At 34.7% G+C, this 16,477-nt stretch overlaps 1 protein-coding gene and 1 long non-coding RNA gene across 7 annotated transcripts in view; one reads left to right on the top strand and one right to left on the bottom strand.

Moving 5' to 3' along the window:
- Positions 1–16,477, bottom strand: part of LOC149804578 (serine/threonine-protein phosphatase 4 regulatory subunit 4-like) — a 256,122-nt gene that overhangs the window by 103,618 nt on the left and 136,027 nt on the right. For all 6 annotated transcript variants that reach the window (XM_089941767.1, XM_089941759.1, XM_089941784.1 and 3 more), the window contains one exon: positions 9,533–9,680. In XM_089941767.1, coding sequence (XP_089797893.1) covers positions 9,533–9,680 — 148 coding nt within the window. The remainder of the gene's footprint in view (positions 1–9,532; positions 9,681–16,477) is intronic.
- LOC149804580 (uncharacterized) lies at positions 1,542–4,579 on the top strand. The gene is made up of 2 exons (XR_016416154.1): positions 1,542–2,106; positions 4,432–4,579. It is a non-coding gene; the product is annotated as an uncharacterized LOC149804580 (long non-coding RNA).

The following is a 16,477-nucleotide window of genomic DNA, read 5'->3' as shown; positions in this document are numbered from 1 at the left end:
AATGGTGTGATATAACAGGAAAATATATTGTATTGCACAAAATAATGTCCTGTTATTACATGCTTGATGTAACTTAATGAAATATTGGGACCCGCTGCCAAAGTACATGACCCAGCAAAAATTCAATTAAGATGTCCAAGACCCAGAGATCCCTGCCCCAAATTTGTATTCCCAGCTGTCATTCCATTAAACAATGCCTGAACTTCATACTACTTGCACAAAAGGTTCTAACATATTACATTAGCATTTCTACTGTGGAAATCAAAGTGTATTGAGGCTGGTGGCAAAAAGTATGTAAATAACTTCATTAAGTGACTGTGCTTTTCTAGGTCAATAAACATACATCTTTTTCATATTACTCTTGACATGGGTCATTTTACTATACACTAATGCAGTTTTATAAAACAGGTACTGTACTGTGAAATTAGGCCTCTCTGCTTTCCATGCATATCACTCCAGGCACCGATGTGCTACGAAATCATGCCTCTTGGCTTTCTATGCATCATGTTTATCCATGTCAAATACTCAAACAACTGCAAAAACAGCTGACCCAGACTTGTCATGATATAATGCACCAGCAGATCAGGGTCTATGTTATTCGTTCTACTTATGATTTCATACCATACCAATATAACTGCCAACAAATTTTGGATCAGCATTATATATCAATAAACAGGATAGAGAGCTACCATATTTAACAACAGAAAAGACCACGTCTGATAATAAACTCACCCCACTTTTACAAAATTTGGCAAGCATTTACTACAAATGTCAGCTCACCCTCAACTTTATAAAAATGTGATAAAACTGGCCCCATCAACTTATCTTTGAAGAAATATATTAATATAGTATTTTTCCTATGACAAGCCTAAGGAAGCAGTTAATCTATTTTCTGAAAAATGGATTTATAATCAGTAAAAGCTTTCTTAAACAAAATAAAATTGTCTAAAATTGTGAATTGGACTTATCATGCATGGGCATACGCAAGAAGAATCATATATGCACATTCAATGAGAACTGACGGTTCTTTTTAGGTTTCTTTGTCCATGAAACCATTTTGATCTTGTAAAGTATGTTTCTTTGATAAAACTTACCCAATCATGATACCCTAGGAAAACTTCTACTACCTCACAAATCCAGCCCTCACAGATTAAAACTTTCGCTAAAAAGTTAAGAGTTATCTGCTCAACATTGTGGTAGATAGTGATCTCCCCTTGATACCAGGCTATGTGCCACATCCAGTGAAATTGTAGCACTGTACAGGCTGGACAATACTGAGTAAACCATGTATAGAAAACTTACCTGTATTTATCTGACCATGGTGGAAACTATAGAGTCTCAAGGGGAGATCACTTTATATAACTGCCACCTAGGTAGGCAGATAACTTTTAGATTTTTGGCTAAAACATTTTAACTGACAGGTTGGTTTTGTGAGGTAGTAATAGTTCTAAGGTGTTATGATTGGGTAACATATTTTGAAGAAGAAACATGAAGTGATTTTTAAACAGGACAGGACTCTTCATTATCACAAATAGGTCACATCCAACTGCAAACCAAAAAAAAAGATCCTGATCTGCAATCACATAATGTGCCAGCAAATCTGGCACCCGATTCTTTGTTCATCTGATTAACTGCACAGACTCTGATCTGTATGTGCATTATGCTACAGCAGATCTGGGTCTATGTAATTTTCAGCTTTATTCCACTTCTATGCATCAATATATGGCATATACAAAATTTCTGTATGAGATTCAGCACTTGGGCAGATAGTGAATACAATACATGTTATTCTGATCTAAATGGGATGGGTCTTGGATAAGTAGGGGTAAAACTTCAACTTTTGAAGAAAAAAAATTCTATATTTGCTTTACAAGAATCATGTTTTATCAGAATCACTTTAATGATCTCTTCACCTTTCACATGTATCTGATGTCATATAGCGGAGGCCTGCAGAGCTTGTGAGATAACTGCACTGATTCCCATGTAATGGTGCAGGTGCATTCATTAGACTAGCTGTGAAGTTCCAAACTGCATACACAGCATAATGGAAAGTTTCACCTGACAGAATTGGCATTTGGACCAATATTTTTCCTGCCAAATGGCTAGGTGAGAGTCTCATCTCATTTCAATGCAAAAACCAGATGAGAAATTGAAACAAACAATACTCTCTGTCTATTACAACTGTTCAAGTACATGTACACAAATCAATTAACTCTGTGGTAATATAAAGGACTTGTATATGTGTTCAGCTGGAACGGAGTGTTGATTTTACATTCTTCTAAGTATGTGCAGTGAAACACCTCAAAACCAAAACCTCTGGAACCAAGCATAAGTTTCAGTTTTGAGGTGTTTTCAGTTTAGTGAGGCTATCACAGATATGACAAAATATGTCTTGTTTTATGTAAGCTGATGCACAAACATATCATCATCAATGCCAGGCTTAAATTTCAGTTTTAAAAAGGGTCCAGAAATGTTCTTAACACCCTCCCAAATGTTAATGCTTGTCATAAGATTTGAGATATACAGTGAGAGAATTTTGTGTGCATGCAAAATAGGTACATCTTTATCTGGGATGCCTTTGACACATTTCTGGGGGATTGATTGACCAAGAGCCTACCAGTGTATTTCCTAACCATAAATATTTCAAAAGCTCTCCCTCTATGACAAATGTGTGTTACTTAATGGATGTACATACCCCTATTCCTGGGCCATAAATATCCATGCTTTGTGGAATTTAGCCCCTAAAATACATATCCATGTGAGTTCTGGCTTTATGGGTTTATTTTACTGCAACATTGAAATTTGGAACTGAAAATTTATTTTGGTTTTTAGAGAAGAGGTTTCAGTTTACTGGAAAAATATGAAGATATTAAAGAAGGAATAATTCAGGACCAAATATGAATTTCGATTTTCAGGATGGTTCAGTTTACTGAGGATTCAGTTTTGCAGGTTTTCACTGTTGCAAACATTATGCAAATCTTGTTAAATCTATTTGCTTTTTACCATAAAAACTATGCACTGGTTTTAGCAGGTATGTATGTTATGTATATTTGATTTAATTTAATTGTCTGTTTGCAAGTTTTAAATTTGTTTATTTTTAATTTCATTACATGTCAATGTAATGTAATTTTGTTTACTAGGAATTTTGTATTTTCCAGAAAATTCAGTTTGACCTGAATCTTTTCATAAATACCTAATAACATAAACACTGTTTCTATTTCTGACCTAGTTCCTGGCCTTGATTGAGAGTGAAGTAAACTACTTTTTATTTTTATTTTATTCTCAAGTAAAATGATTGGTTTTTATCAAGGTCATACAAGGAGTACGTAATTTTTTATATGTAAACAGCCTCTGTTTCGCAATTCTGGGTTTCCCAAAATAGCGTAGTAGTCAGGTTTTATATTGATGTCTATAGAGATATTTCTCAGTCTGGCTTAAAAACACTGGGATGTAAAGATGTTCTTTTGTCATGTCAGTTTTGAGTTATTTTAATGTTTATTCAAATTATTTGGATTTAAAAGGATTAATTCTTTTTCCTGGAAATATATGAATGCTCATATAGAATTCTTGGACAAAGGTATTTCCTTAGCTTTGATTGGGAAAGTCAAACACCGATTATTGTTTGTGAATAACATAGAACTAAAGACCTTACAACACCACAAAGGATACAGTATACGTCATTGCCTTCCATCTTGGATTTTTCGTTGGGACTCTAACTTGAATTCATTAGAACATTTTATTATTAGGACTTATAAAATTTAATTCATGGATTATTCTTGGATTATTTTTGGATTTGATTCTTAAAACTAAGTTTGTTATTTTATTTTAATTGTTACAGAGTTTTTCCATGGAAATAAATTATTTGTTAAATTTTTTCAAAGCTTGTTCTTTTCACTCTTTCTTTTGTTATTGTTTATTTGAGCCTAAACTTGTAACATGTAATTTAGGTCTCATAATTCTATGTGAAGATCATGAACATGGGAACACAATCTGGGGCAAAAATCAAGAATTATCATCAGGATTTACTGTCATTAACCAAACTAATGGGACATTAAATAAATAAAAAAAGAAATCACCTTTCTCTTTGTCCAGATAAAATTATGTACTAATAATTTTCTTTAGCAATTTTTCACAACATTTTCCTAAAAAAAATTACTTGTCAGGATTGTGTATTGATGCACCAGGTAAACGGTCAAAAGTAGTTTAGATAGCTGTAACAAGGCTGCATTATATCCATTTTTGCTAATAAAGAAAATTTGTATAATAATATTTCAGTGGGTTTTTTTTTTTTTTTTTTTACCAGCAAATAGTTCTGGTTGTATTTCTGGTATGTGTTTTTTGTTTTGTTTGTAAAACTTGCATGTTCATCATGTATATGTACGGTTTATCAATTTTATTTTTGAATTACCATTATTTATTATGCTTTTGCAGGTGTAAAGATCCAACTGATAATGGCTAGTCCAAATTTTGGATAAGAAGGGGAAACCTGTCACTGAATAAAACTGAAATGACAAGAATTCGTGAAATATTTGCATCTTGGGAATATTCACTACTTTATCACAAATAAATTTAAATTCAGTTTAGTTTAGTTGGGTTTTTTTTGCGTGCCATTTTTCAGCAGATGATAGGCTATGCATGGCAGCTGGTATATCTGGTGGAGGAAGAACCTGGGAAAACCCATGGGAAGTTACTGGCCAGCTTTCTCACATACCCACATAGCCTGAGGTGAGACTCAAACCTAAGCAGAAAGAGGTAAAATGTTAGTGCACCTTAGACTACTTGGTCACCTAAATCCTCTCCAGTTTACTGGAAATGGTTCATGTTTTCAATTTATGGTGCTCAAAACATTTTTTACAATTTGTACTCTCCAGTGTTATAAATAAAAGAAGTTTGCAATCACATGCTGGCTCATGTAACACAATGAGTTTTGATTTTACAGCCATCAAGGTGATTCAGTAAATACAGTAATTCAGCCCACTGCCTGGGGAATCATGACCTTCAAAAAGCTAACCAATTTCTTTGTTTTGGAAAAGTGGTGTTGAGCATACCAGATGTTTCTATTACTGTCTACAGAAATCTTCAGTAATACACATGATAGCAAGTGTAATTAAATTGGTTTCATGTTCTGATAGCTGAGTACTCAATCACCAGTTTTTTATTATATGTTAAACATTCCTATGTTTAGTTGCAACTTAAAATAAAATATTTTCATTGTCCTTAAAAAAAACATACTTTGAGTCCAGAAATAAGATTACAAATGTTGAAAATAAGTTTAGGGGCGGTGATATAGGTGACCACCTGGGGCCAAAAGTCCCAGGTGATTGGGTGTCACTGGTGAGATGGTGAAGTTCGGTGTGGGTGTCATTTAGCAGAATTTGTGGAATTTTTGTGGGGTGGATGGGAGTGGTGGTGCTAAAGGCAATGCTAGCCCAGGCCGCTGTTTCATCCAGCACAAAACTTGCAACAGCCCTACTAAAAATTGGAATATTTATTCATTTGGGTTAATAACAGTATGCAAAGAAATTTATATTCTTCTATTTTTATCTCTTGCTTAGCATGAACTATACTGCTTACCTGTTTATTTTACATAATATTTAAGCTTTTAAGTGTGATTTCTTTTGTAAACTGCATCTCAAATGCATTTATTAATAAATCCTTTCTAACATGCTAATAAGAATTATATCCCTCCCTGCCACAATTTCTATTTATCCCTCAAATCAGTCCCTGCTCTGACATCAATAGCAGCCAACATACATTAATTACAAAAATCTGTCTCACCTGCCAGTAAAATACCCCTTAATCCCCCCCATTCCATCTTCCAAACTCTGAAGAGGTGTATCGCTTTGAGTTCCAATGTATCATAATTTATTTTTTTTAAAATTGCTGCTAATTTTCATGCACATTACTGGTACATGTATGCAATTTGCAGATGGTAACTATTTCTGCAATCCATATATACTCCATGCAAGTCATAGTTTTTATATATATAGTTGAAGCTGCTGTAAGGAGAAATGAAGACAGGAGATCCATGTATCGCTGAAATCTTAACAGATAATGCATAGAATCTTCAACATTATCTGTCAAAGTTATGATACCAAATGCTGATAACTGCTGATAATTTTTCTGACTGTTCCTTTTCACTGTCACTTCAGGCTTTGTTTTTTTGGGAAGGAAAAACTAATTGATAAATCATTAAGTCATATAACTGTGACTGCACATTCTGTGCATGCTTATTTCCGTGACATGTCCCTCCCCCCCCATTCCTTCTCCCTGAGCTGGATAAACAAATCATTCCCTCCAAAACTGCAAACAATATAGACCATGGTCTGTCAATGTGTAATGCATCAGCGGATCAGAGTCTATAATGATTAATAAATGACCTAGTAATTTAACCTTCTACATGTTAGCTCTTGACCTTAATTCACAAAATGCAATATTTATTTATACTGACCTAGATTTTAACAAACTGAATCAACAAAATCTGTAACCTCATTGTATTTTGGTGCTACAAAACTGCAAAGTCACTCAATGTGTTTTTACTATTGCATAATAAAACAATACGTCTTATAGATCAAAACATTTATCACAACCATGTTCCTGGATTTGGTTGTTTGATGTCCTCCAAACCACAAATAAAATCAAACAAAAGGTTGAGGAAGGGGAATTACTAATCAGAATTAAGAATACCATATAAATGTGCTTATAAGATGAGTGCAACTACCAACTACCAATCTGCCAGTGCATAATGCAGTGGCAGATCTGGTTCTGTGCAGATTGATAGGAGTAATCAGTAGAACAAACAACAAAGACTGATCTGCAGGCACATTATGCTACAGCAGATCAGGATATAAGGTATTTGCAGTTTAACTCAACTTATAAGCAAGTATATATGGTATTATGATTATTCTCTACTTCATTTTATCTTTTGAAGGATTCCAAAATACTTTATTTAAAATAACAGCATAACACTTGTAATAAGAACCAAAGAATAAAAGTCAAATTATTGGGATTGTCCTGATACACAATTTTTAAAATTCATACCTTTCAACCACCTTTAATCAATTATACAATCTGCAGGAATGTCTTTTCCAACATTCCTTTGTGTGGATGATTGTGACTCTGAGTGCAGAACAATCATGGCCAATATAACATCATCTATTTTTCAGAATATTATATCCAACATTCATAATATAAGCTATAGTGCACTTATGGTGCATCGAAACTGAGAAAAACTATCAAATTTATTTTCATCATTATTTGATTAGAGTGTCCGCCTCAGATGCAGGAGGTCGTGGCTTTGATCCCCGCTCAAGTCATACTAAAGACTTATAAAAATGGCACTAACAGCTGCCTCACTTAGTGTTCATCATTAAGAGGTTAGTGTTAGTACTGGTCGGCCTGGTGTCAGGATAATGTGACTGGGTGGGACATCATTCTACATGTCTGCGGCATGATGCTCCAGTGCTAGACACCACTATAAACTGCCACACTGCTGACATTGTAGCGATATGACTCAAAAATTGCTAAAGCTACGTTAAAAATCCAAATCACATCACACTTTCACAATAATAAATTAAATGTTAACTGCAACACATTTAATGGGGCCCCCAGTGGCCGAGTGGTCTAAAGCACTCTCCATTACAGATCACTGTCATCTCACCTGTCTGTGCCAGTTCGAGTCTTGGATTCATCCAATGTGGGTATGTGAGAAAGCTTGCCAGTAGCTTCTCATGGGTCGGTGGTTCTTTCCGGGGTTTTCCTGGGTTCTTCCTCCACCATTAATACTGGCCACTGTGTATAACCTATTATGTGCTGAAAAATGGCGTTAAACCCTACAACAACAACAACAACACATTTAATACATGCATCTTCAAACAAGCTGTTTTGTACTGATCAAGCTTGCTATGATGGTGTGTATTGCCAATACCTTGTCATTCTCATCCACTGTTCTTTGAATGTTGATGTGTTTAAGCATTACTTAAAATTTGAATTTTTCACAATGTAAATCTTGTTTTAAAAACTCAATCATAAGATGAGGAGTATTTTAATGGGTGTTTTGCTGTTTTAAAATTGCATCAGCATTCACAATACACCATTCTAACACAGACCCTCATTTTTCTTTCAGCATTGTGAGAAACATAATAATTCATCATGCATCATTGTTGGATAGGAAACTCCACCTTCTGGATCAGACACTTGACAAAGCCTTGCATCTTACACAGTACTCTGTCCCTTGGGTAGAAGTTTCCTATCCTACTCTGTTGCGCATGGAGGATTCTATTAGTTTTTATATACAGTTAATGTACTTGTGCAGGAATGTTAGAGTTAAGCAAAATATTCTGTGAAATTCACTAAATCAGATCAGGCTGGATTTGTTCCGCATGGTGATCCATAAAAACAAATGCAGAGAAACTACAAGCTGAGTGCCCTAATTATGTATACTAGTTGCTCATAAATGAAATGATCCTTACTTCATGACATTCCCAGATTTACTTAGTCAACTTTTTATGAAAACACTTGCAAGATAAAGCCTTTTGGTACCAAATATCAACCAAGAATAAATCTTTAGTGTGAAAAACAAATTATTCTTTTTGAGGACTAGAAGTCAGGAAGCAAGAGTGTAATGTGGTCCAAAACTATGTGAAATTTTTCCCCACACTGTGAAATGCCATTTGTTCAAGTGAAACCTGCTTAATCGGGTCCAGGAATATTGCAACTCCCTGATAAATGCAGCTGTAAAATTTAGTCTGTGCCTTTATGATGAATCTGACACCGAGCATTCCAGTTCAATACCATATCTGGTGTAACATTCTGTACACACACACACACCCCCAATTGCACAGGGTCCACTGTGTAAATTAGCAGAGGAAATTTCAGTGGCACTGTGAAACTGTATGGATTACAAATCTGAAATATGAATTAGAATTCAATTTCTGTGCCATGACATTTTCTTTGACTATAAGAACTTATCTCAGGCAATTCTGAGCCTTAAAAGATCCTTGAGCATAAATCGAAGGTGAAATTCCTTTACAACGTCTATGCTTTAATAAAACACGTCTGATAATTTCTATGCAGATAACTGAGTCATACTTTTGGTAAAACATTATGGCCAAAATCACTTTCATCCACCATCTTTAAACAAAGTACAACTCTCCCTTATTATAATGCAGTAGTCAGGGTCTATTACTGATGGAACATGATAAGGCCAAATACAAAAGGTATGGTTCTTGTTACCTGACTGACCCAATATTTTCCTGCCATCCCTACATTTTATTTTTTTTAAAAATCAGAAAAAAAATCAGGAGAAAAACCTTATTTACAAAAGGGCGTAACTACAATCTGAATTATGGGATATCTTCTGGTTTATGCTTCATTTAAATCCATTCAGTTCAAAAGAAAAAGTCTGTACCAACCTACCTAACCTAAACTTTTTTTTCAATGTAACCTTAATGAAACAATTTTTTATTATTTGGCCTAACCTTCAAAGATAACCTCAAAATAACATTCCTAATATTGTAAAACTGATACTGACCTGGATCCTTGCTGTCAATGCTAGACAAAATGGTCTGCAGGAATGTCTGAGTGTAGTTCTGGATGGGAACCAGCTCTTTCTGCAAAATCTGCAGAAATGCAGTCGATGCCGCCAACTGCATCTCTGCCTGGGCAACATGAAGCACCTCCTGAAGTTAGAAAAGTAGTCATGATAAATTTTCACTATTTTACATACCAATATTAAATAAGGTCAGTGGTGCAGCAACCACCCATGCAAACCATGCAACTGCCTGGGGGCCCAGGAAAAGTTAAGGGGTCAGAATTCCCATCAAACTACATTTTTAATTTGGATGGGGCCCCAGAATTAAGTTTTGCATGAGGCCCATAATTTCTTGCTATGGTTCAAATCTCATGTGACTCAATCATATTATACTTAATCTAGCCAGTTTTGTGAATTATTTATTAAATATCTGAATTTCACATACAACCTGAATATAGTTCTTGCATTTTTACCTGAGCTTGCTTTGGTCCATGACCACACAAACAGCAGACAAATCTAAGTAAAAATAAATGTGAAGCAGTGTTTAAGTTCCAAACATAATATACTGAATATATTTATCACATTTCTTTTGATCTCCCCTAGCATCAATATCATGTGAAAACTGGGCCGGGTAGCCCTTCTCTCAAAAGTAAAAACTGATCATAATAACAAATTTAGAGACTGCAAGGTCAAAAGTTTAAGTGATGATGTCACAGAATAAATTGTCTTGGGTCCCTAATGACTCATCCTAGGTATAAACAAAATCCATTATTAGATTTAGGCAATACAAGTGAATTGTCTTAGCTCCATAATGACCAGTCCCATGCCATAATGACCAGTCCCATGCCATAATGACCAGTCCCGTGCCATAATGACCAGTCCCAAGTATGAACAAAATCCATCTGCAAATGGATTTTTTTAAGGAAAATAAAAGATACAGAAAAAAACATTAATAAAAAGCAGAGTTTCTAATTCAGTTACCATGACCAAAGATCAAGAGACAACTGTGACAAAGAATTAACTGTCTTAGCTTCATGATAGTTCATCAATGAATGAACAAAATCCATTGAGCAGTTTTAGAAAAATAAAGCAGATAAAAAAAAAAAGCCAAGGCTTAAACACAAATTGTATGACTGATCTAGAAACCAAAGTCAAAGGTGCAAGCAAGCAAGCAAGTAACATGATAAATTGTCGTAGCTTAATAATAATTCAATAATTCATGCTAAGTATGACAAGATTCTCTCAAGTGGTTTAAGAACATATATGAAAATTAAAAACTTGAACCAAAACCGTAGCTGTTCATGCCAACACCAATGTTGTTGCCATTCCTAGCAGCAGAAAAGTGACAGGTATGTCAAGCTTTCCTCCTAACATGGGTTTGACAATAATGATGAAAACCTGCTTTACAAAGTTGAAGTGATTTCTGGAATTCAAAATGAAATGGCCAAAATACAAATAGTCATCACAAAAAGGCACATGTCACAGGCAAGAAGTTGCACCTAACAAAGGGCAGTCCAAATATTATGTGGGCCAGAAACATGGACTGAATTCCGTTTTTATGCTATTATGTGATAGTAAAAGAGAAATACATACATTATACATGTGACAATAAAAGAGAAATACATACATTGTACCTACTGTAACCATGAATTCTGGTCACCGTGACCTTGAACTTATATTTTTTTAACACCAGATAACTGATAACTGCCCTATCCCAGATCCATAGACAGTATGAAAAAAACGTCTATGCAAAATCGCAGCAAATAGTTTTGAGTTATTGAGAGACCACAGGTACCATTTAAACTAAAGTGACCTTGAATCTTAACAAACCTGACATAAAAGTAAAATGAAAATGTTTGGTTTACAGTTACTTCCATATCTGGCCTTTTGACCCATCAATACAATGTAAGCTTCCTAACCAAAGGCAGCATACACTACACCTGAAGGAATCTTAAACTGACCATTTGCCTGTAGTAACCCTGACCTTTGACTCTTGAACCCTTAAATTCAAAATGGAATTCCCCCAACCTAAGCAAAGCCAAGTTGTACAATTTGTTTATAAATGACTAAAGAAAACTTAAACCACCTTTTTTGTATATTTGATTTAATTTAATTTAATTGTTTGTTTTAAAATGTTATTGTAATGTAACTTTATTTACTGGATTTGATATTGTCCAGAAATTCAGTTCAGTTCTGACTGATTTTAATTTTTAATTTTGATGTAAACAACTTCATAGAGACATTGTATTTAATGCTGACCTAGTTCCTGATCTTGATTCAGAACCAGTAAGAGCTGTAGTAAACAACGTTTTTTTATTTTATTTTTTTTATTCTTTCTCAGAGTAAGATTAATAAAGTGGCATCAAGGCTATACTTGGAGCATGTGACAAATAACATGTAGCAATTGTTACAAACTCTGGTTTTTCCAGAGGACTGACCCACATCCGGGCATCTGTTTTGCGTTGTAGCTATATTTATTATTGATGTTTTGAGAAAGAATAGTCATTAGTGCCTTAACACTTGAGAAGTTAGTGTTTTATGTTGTGACCAGTTTTGGGTTAATTATTTTGTTTTCTTCAATTTATTTGGATTTTAAGTTTGTTTTCCCTGGAAATACTAGTGCTCTAAATTAATTTTTGGACAAGGACAGTTATTGAAATTTACACAAGATTCAAACACTGTTATATTATTTTCTGTGATTCAACAAAGAACTGTTGACACATCAGTACAATGCTGACCACAGTACCCATCACCTTCCATTTTGGATTTCATTGGGATTTGAACTCAATTTCATTAGGACTTTTTATTACTAGGACTTCTATTTTTTAATTCTTGGATTATTCTTGGATTATTTTTGGATTTGGTTCATAGAACCCTATGTTCTTTTTCTCATTTTACCTTATTTTTCAAGGGAAATAAATTATTTTGTTAAATTTTACAAAGCTTGTTGTCTTCACTCCATTTTTGTTACTTTTTGTAAGAACCTAAAAAAGTAACACACCAAACAGGCACTATTTTCATTTACAAACATACCCACAAATGGGCATGTGGAGATGTCTTTTCATTGTTTCCCCCACTGCACCATTCTGGGGTCATGCGAAAGGGGATATTGAAATAACCAATTTAATTATATAATTATCTAAGATTAGATATGACTATACTATTCTGTTTGACATGTCTGCTTATCTAAAGATCTACATTTGCCAAATGTTTACAATGTTTAAAAAAAATAGGAACTTATTGATGTTTTGTCTGAAACTAACTCACCTTTATTACATGTTAAACAGCTTTAAAGGGTTTGCCCTTACTTTGGCTATCACATGATGTGTTTCACAACTTGTTCAAGACCCAATGCTTATTCCAGAAACATCTACAATGAGGCTTGCAACTTGTCAGCACAAGTGTACATCCTTGCCACCAAAAAACAGTATACTCCATTGCCAGATACTGACATCAAAGATCTGAATTCTTTCTGACCCTCATAATAGGAAAATCTTTGGCATCAGCTTTCTCTAAGGCCAAAGTGCTGATATGCTGAGCTAGCAGGAACCTATATGTTACTTTGATCTAATTTTTCTGAGAATGATAATGATGAGTGATAAGTGGAAACCTCTTTGAAAAAAATTTGAAGATATGATCAGCAGCTCCAAGCCATTTTGAAAACTCCATTACACAGCAGTGTGTGGTCACATGACTGTTTTTTTTTTCAGATGTGATCAGTAAGTGAAAGCTGTTTTTGGTATCCAACTCTTTCAAGGTTTCACCAATACAAACAACATTACTGCTGTCATTCCATTTAAAATTTAGGATACATAGTGGATGGATATGAGACATAACTCTTTCCAAAATGGAGTAGATGAGACACATAGGTAAAAAAACCCAATGCTCACATCAAAATCTGCTGAATGGATCTTGAATTATGCTGAATGTAAGCATCATCCAAGTCCCATATGATGACACGAATATGCTAAATAAGGAACACAGCTATGTCACCACAAAGTAGTTAACAACAATCACATAAATGCACATGTATGCTTATGAAACCTTGTTCATGCCAACTACATCAGAATATTCTGCATGGTTTTTGACCTTTGCCAAACAACATCACAAAGGATTATAAGAAGTTAATTATCATGAGCCATAACTCTATCCAAAATAACATGGCAAAACCCATAAAAGGCACATCTAAATCTATGAGGTAATCTTTATGCCAAACTATACAGGGCAAAATCCCATGCAAAGATATGAAGTTAATTGTCAAGAGTCATACCTCTATAAAAAGTAAAGCTAACTGCATCCAAAATGGGGTTGATAAGACAACCCCATAAATGGGCACAGAGATGTCTATGAGACAATGCACACTATAAATTACATCAGAATATGTTGAATGGTTCTTGAGCTATGTTGTTGGGAGATCTTCAATTTATTTAAAATATGGCAAGAACTCAATCTAAACTGGGCCTGAAAAGAAAAACCTTTTAAAAGGCACATGTACATGTTATAGGTAATTTTTCAATGAACAGTGGTGCAGCAAGAAATTCTACCTCCGGCAAAACTTAATTCTGAGGCCCAATGGTAATTAAGTAATGGTTGTTGAATGGGAAAATTGGACCCACATCCCCAATAGTTGCTTGAGTGGTTGCCATGCCAATTTCACAGATCAAATGGCATCCCATTATGTATAAGGGTTGCTTATCCTTCATAATTACACAAAGTATGAGTGGACAGATAGGGTGATTGTTATATGGCATCCCACAGCTTCATATGGGGGGTTGGGGGGTAGCAGATCTAACTACAGTAATAAGACTTCAAGGCAAAATTGCAGTTACATGCTTAATCTACTAAGGAATCCCTGTCACTTTGGCAGAGTAATTTTGTGCTTCTTTCACACACTACCATAAATATTCAAATGATGATCAATAAATTGTCAACAAGTTACAACTGCTTTAAATCTCAAATCACACTCGTCACATCAAATATGTATTTTTGCCAAAGATCAAATACAAAATCCCTATTTCCTACAAAAATACACTAATTAAAGCCAACAAATCTTATCTCTAACTTCAGCATTTAAAGTCTATGATAGATCCTATAAAAACATTTAATGAGTGGTTTCATTAACACACACACACACACACACACACACACACACCATAATGGCAACAAATTCTGGGTTAGAGGTCAGTGGTGAAATCTGGGACAGATTCTGCTTATTCAGAAACTCCCATTCAGTTCTGCACTTTTTGTGAAATAACTAGATGATTTCATAAATGTGTTTGGTCTTTCCAATCCATTACCATGAGCACACCTACATTTTTTTGGAAAAGCATGTCACCTCTGTCACATAATCCTGGAGACTTCAATGATATGCATCTACGAAGACCTTCTATATATGGCAACAAACTGCCCCATATATCAAAACTGTGTCAAAACAAATGAAGAATACAGATGGCACAATACAAATTGCAATGCATATTCTCAAGACCAGTTCCAGTTAAACAATCTACAAAAATAACATTCAAGCTACGTAAATCATATGGGCACATTTAAAAATTGCTACCCAGCCTCCACTCTCAAGAAAGTTGCACATGCCTAGTATAGCCAGAATTGTTATTTGAAAGGAGCCTATCTTTAAAAGGAAATGTGCTCACATTCACTCTTACTTTTTCTGCACGAATGAGACCATGTTTTTAAAGCAGCTTTAAAATTATTTACTACTGATTGCACTTTGTACAGCAGAATAGAATTTCTCTCTCCTGTCTGAGGCTGATCATCACCAGCTATAGAATACAGATACTCTACTAAAACACGATATGACTGAAACAATCCTGAAACACTATGTTGCCTAAAACTGGCGACTTTAATAGTTTGTTGCTACTACCCCAGAACAAACTGGATTCTGGTTTATTATCAGTACACATTAAAAGCACAATCCTAAAAGTGACTTCATTTTGGACTAAGACAGTCTGCATCAAAAAAGTTTCATTTTGACCGAGTTGTGCCCTTATTTGTTGCAGAACATAAGTCTGTCTTTTCATCAATATTCTCAATCAAGGTATATGCCAGGCATATCTAGAGGAAATCTAACAGGATGTTTCTGGCCCCACAATACCTGTAGGACCTAGTGGGCAGTGTGTTCATTGCTTTTACAAGTACAAGGGTTTTCCAAAAAAATAGTGTTTTTTTATATAAATTTTTTTACTTCAAAAACATTTACATGTACGGATGTACTGAATATATGCGGGTACTAGTGGCAAAGCTGCCAGAGTAAATCCTTGGACTCCAGCACCTAATGACACCAATGAGTGGGAGATGTGGGATGAATGGTGGTAAAGCTCATTCATTTAGATAGTACCCAGAATGCATTCCTTCTAAAATACTGCTTTTGGGATCATAAATTCACATCACTTTATTCATCATTTTCTTCACTTTTATCTTCATTATTATAATTATCACCATTTACTGGTAATTAACGAACACTTATCCCTTCATGACATGGCTCAAAAGCAGTTCTTGCTGCAGCATCACATTCACATCCCCAGAATCCAGAGAACTGTGTTTTTAAGACGTGACTAACATAATGCAAATTTTCCTACCTCCGAAGGCCAAAACATTTGAAAATCTTTATGTACTCACTTTTTACCCTGATGTTTTATTTCCACATGCATTGCTAGATCGAACATTGTCAGTTTGGCATATGACCAGTTAAGCATGGTACCAAACATAACAGAGACTGCCAGGAGATTCCTTATTCAACAATGCATAGTCACATGCTTAAATATTCAATAGACCAAAATAATACCAAGAGGGCCCTTATCTAATCATGCATAATTAGTCACATGCTAAATTTATTAAATAGACCAAAAAACTACCAAGAGCTTCTTTATTCAATCATCCATAAATAGTCACATGCTTAAATACTCAATATATCAAATTTTAAAAAAA

The sequence above is a fragment of the Sinohyriopsis cumingii genome, chromosome 2, assembly GCF_028554795.1.
Source record: "Sinohyriopsis cumingii isolate HCF-2022 chromosome 2, ASM2855479v2, whole genome shotgun sequence".
Taxonomy (NCBI): Eukaryota; Metazoa; Mollusca; class Bivalvia; order Unionida; family Unionidae; genus Sinohyriopsis; species Sinohyriopsis cumingii.
The sequence above is the reverse complement of the archived record's forward strand: the minus strand, read 5'-3'. Positions and strand labels throughout refer to the sequence as shown.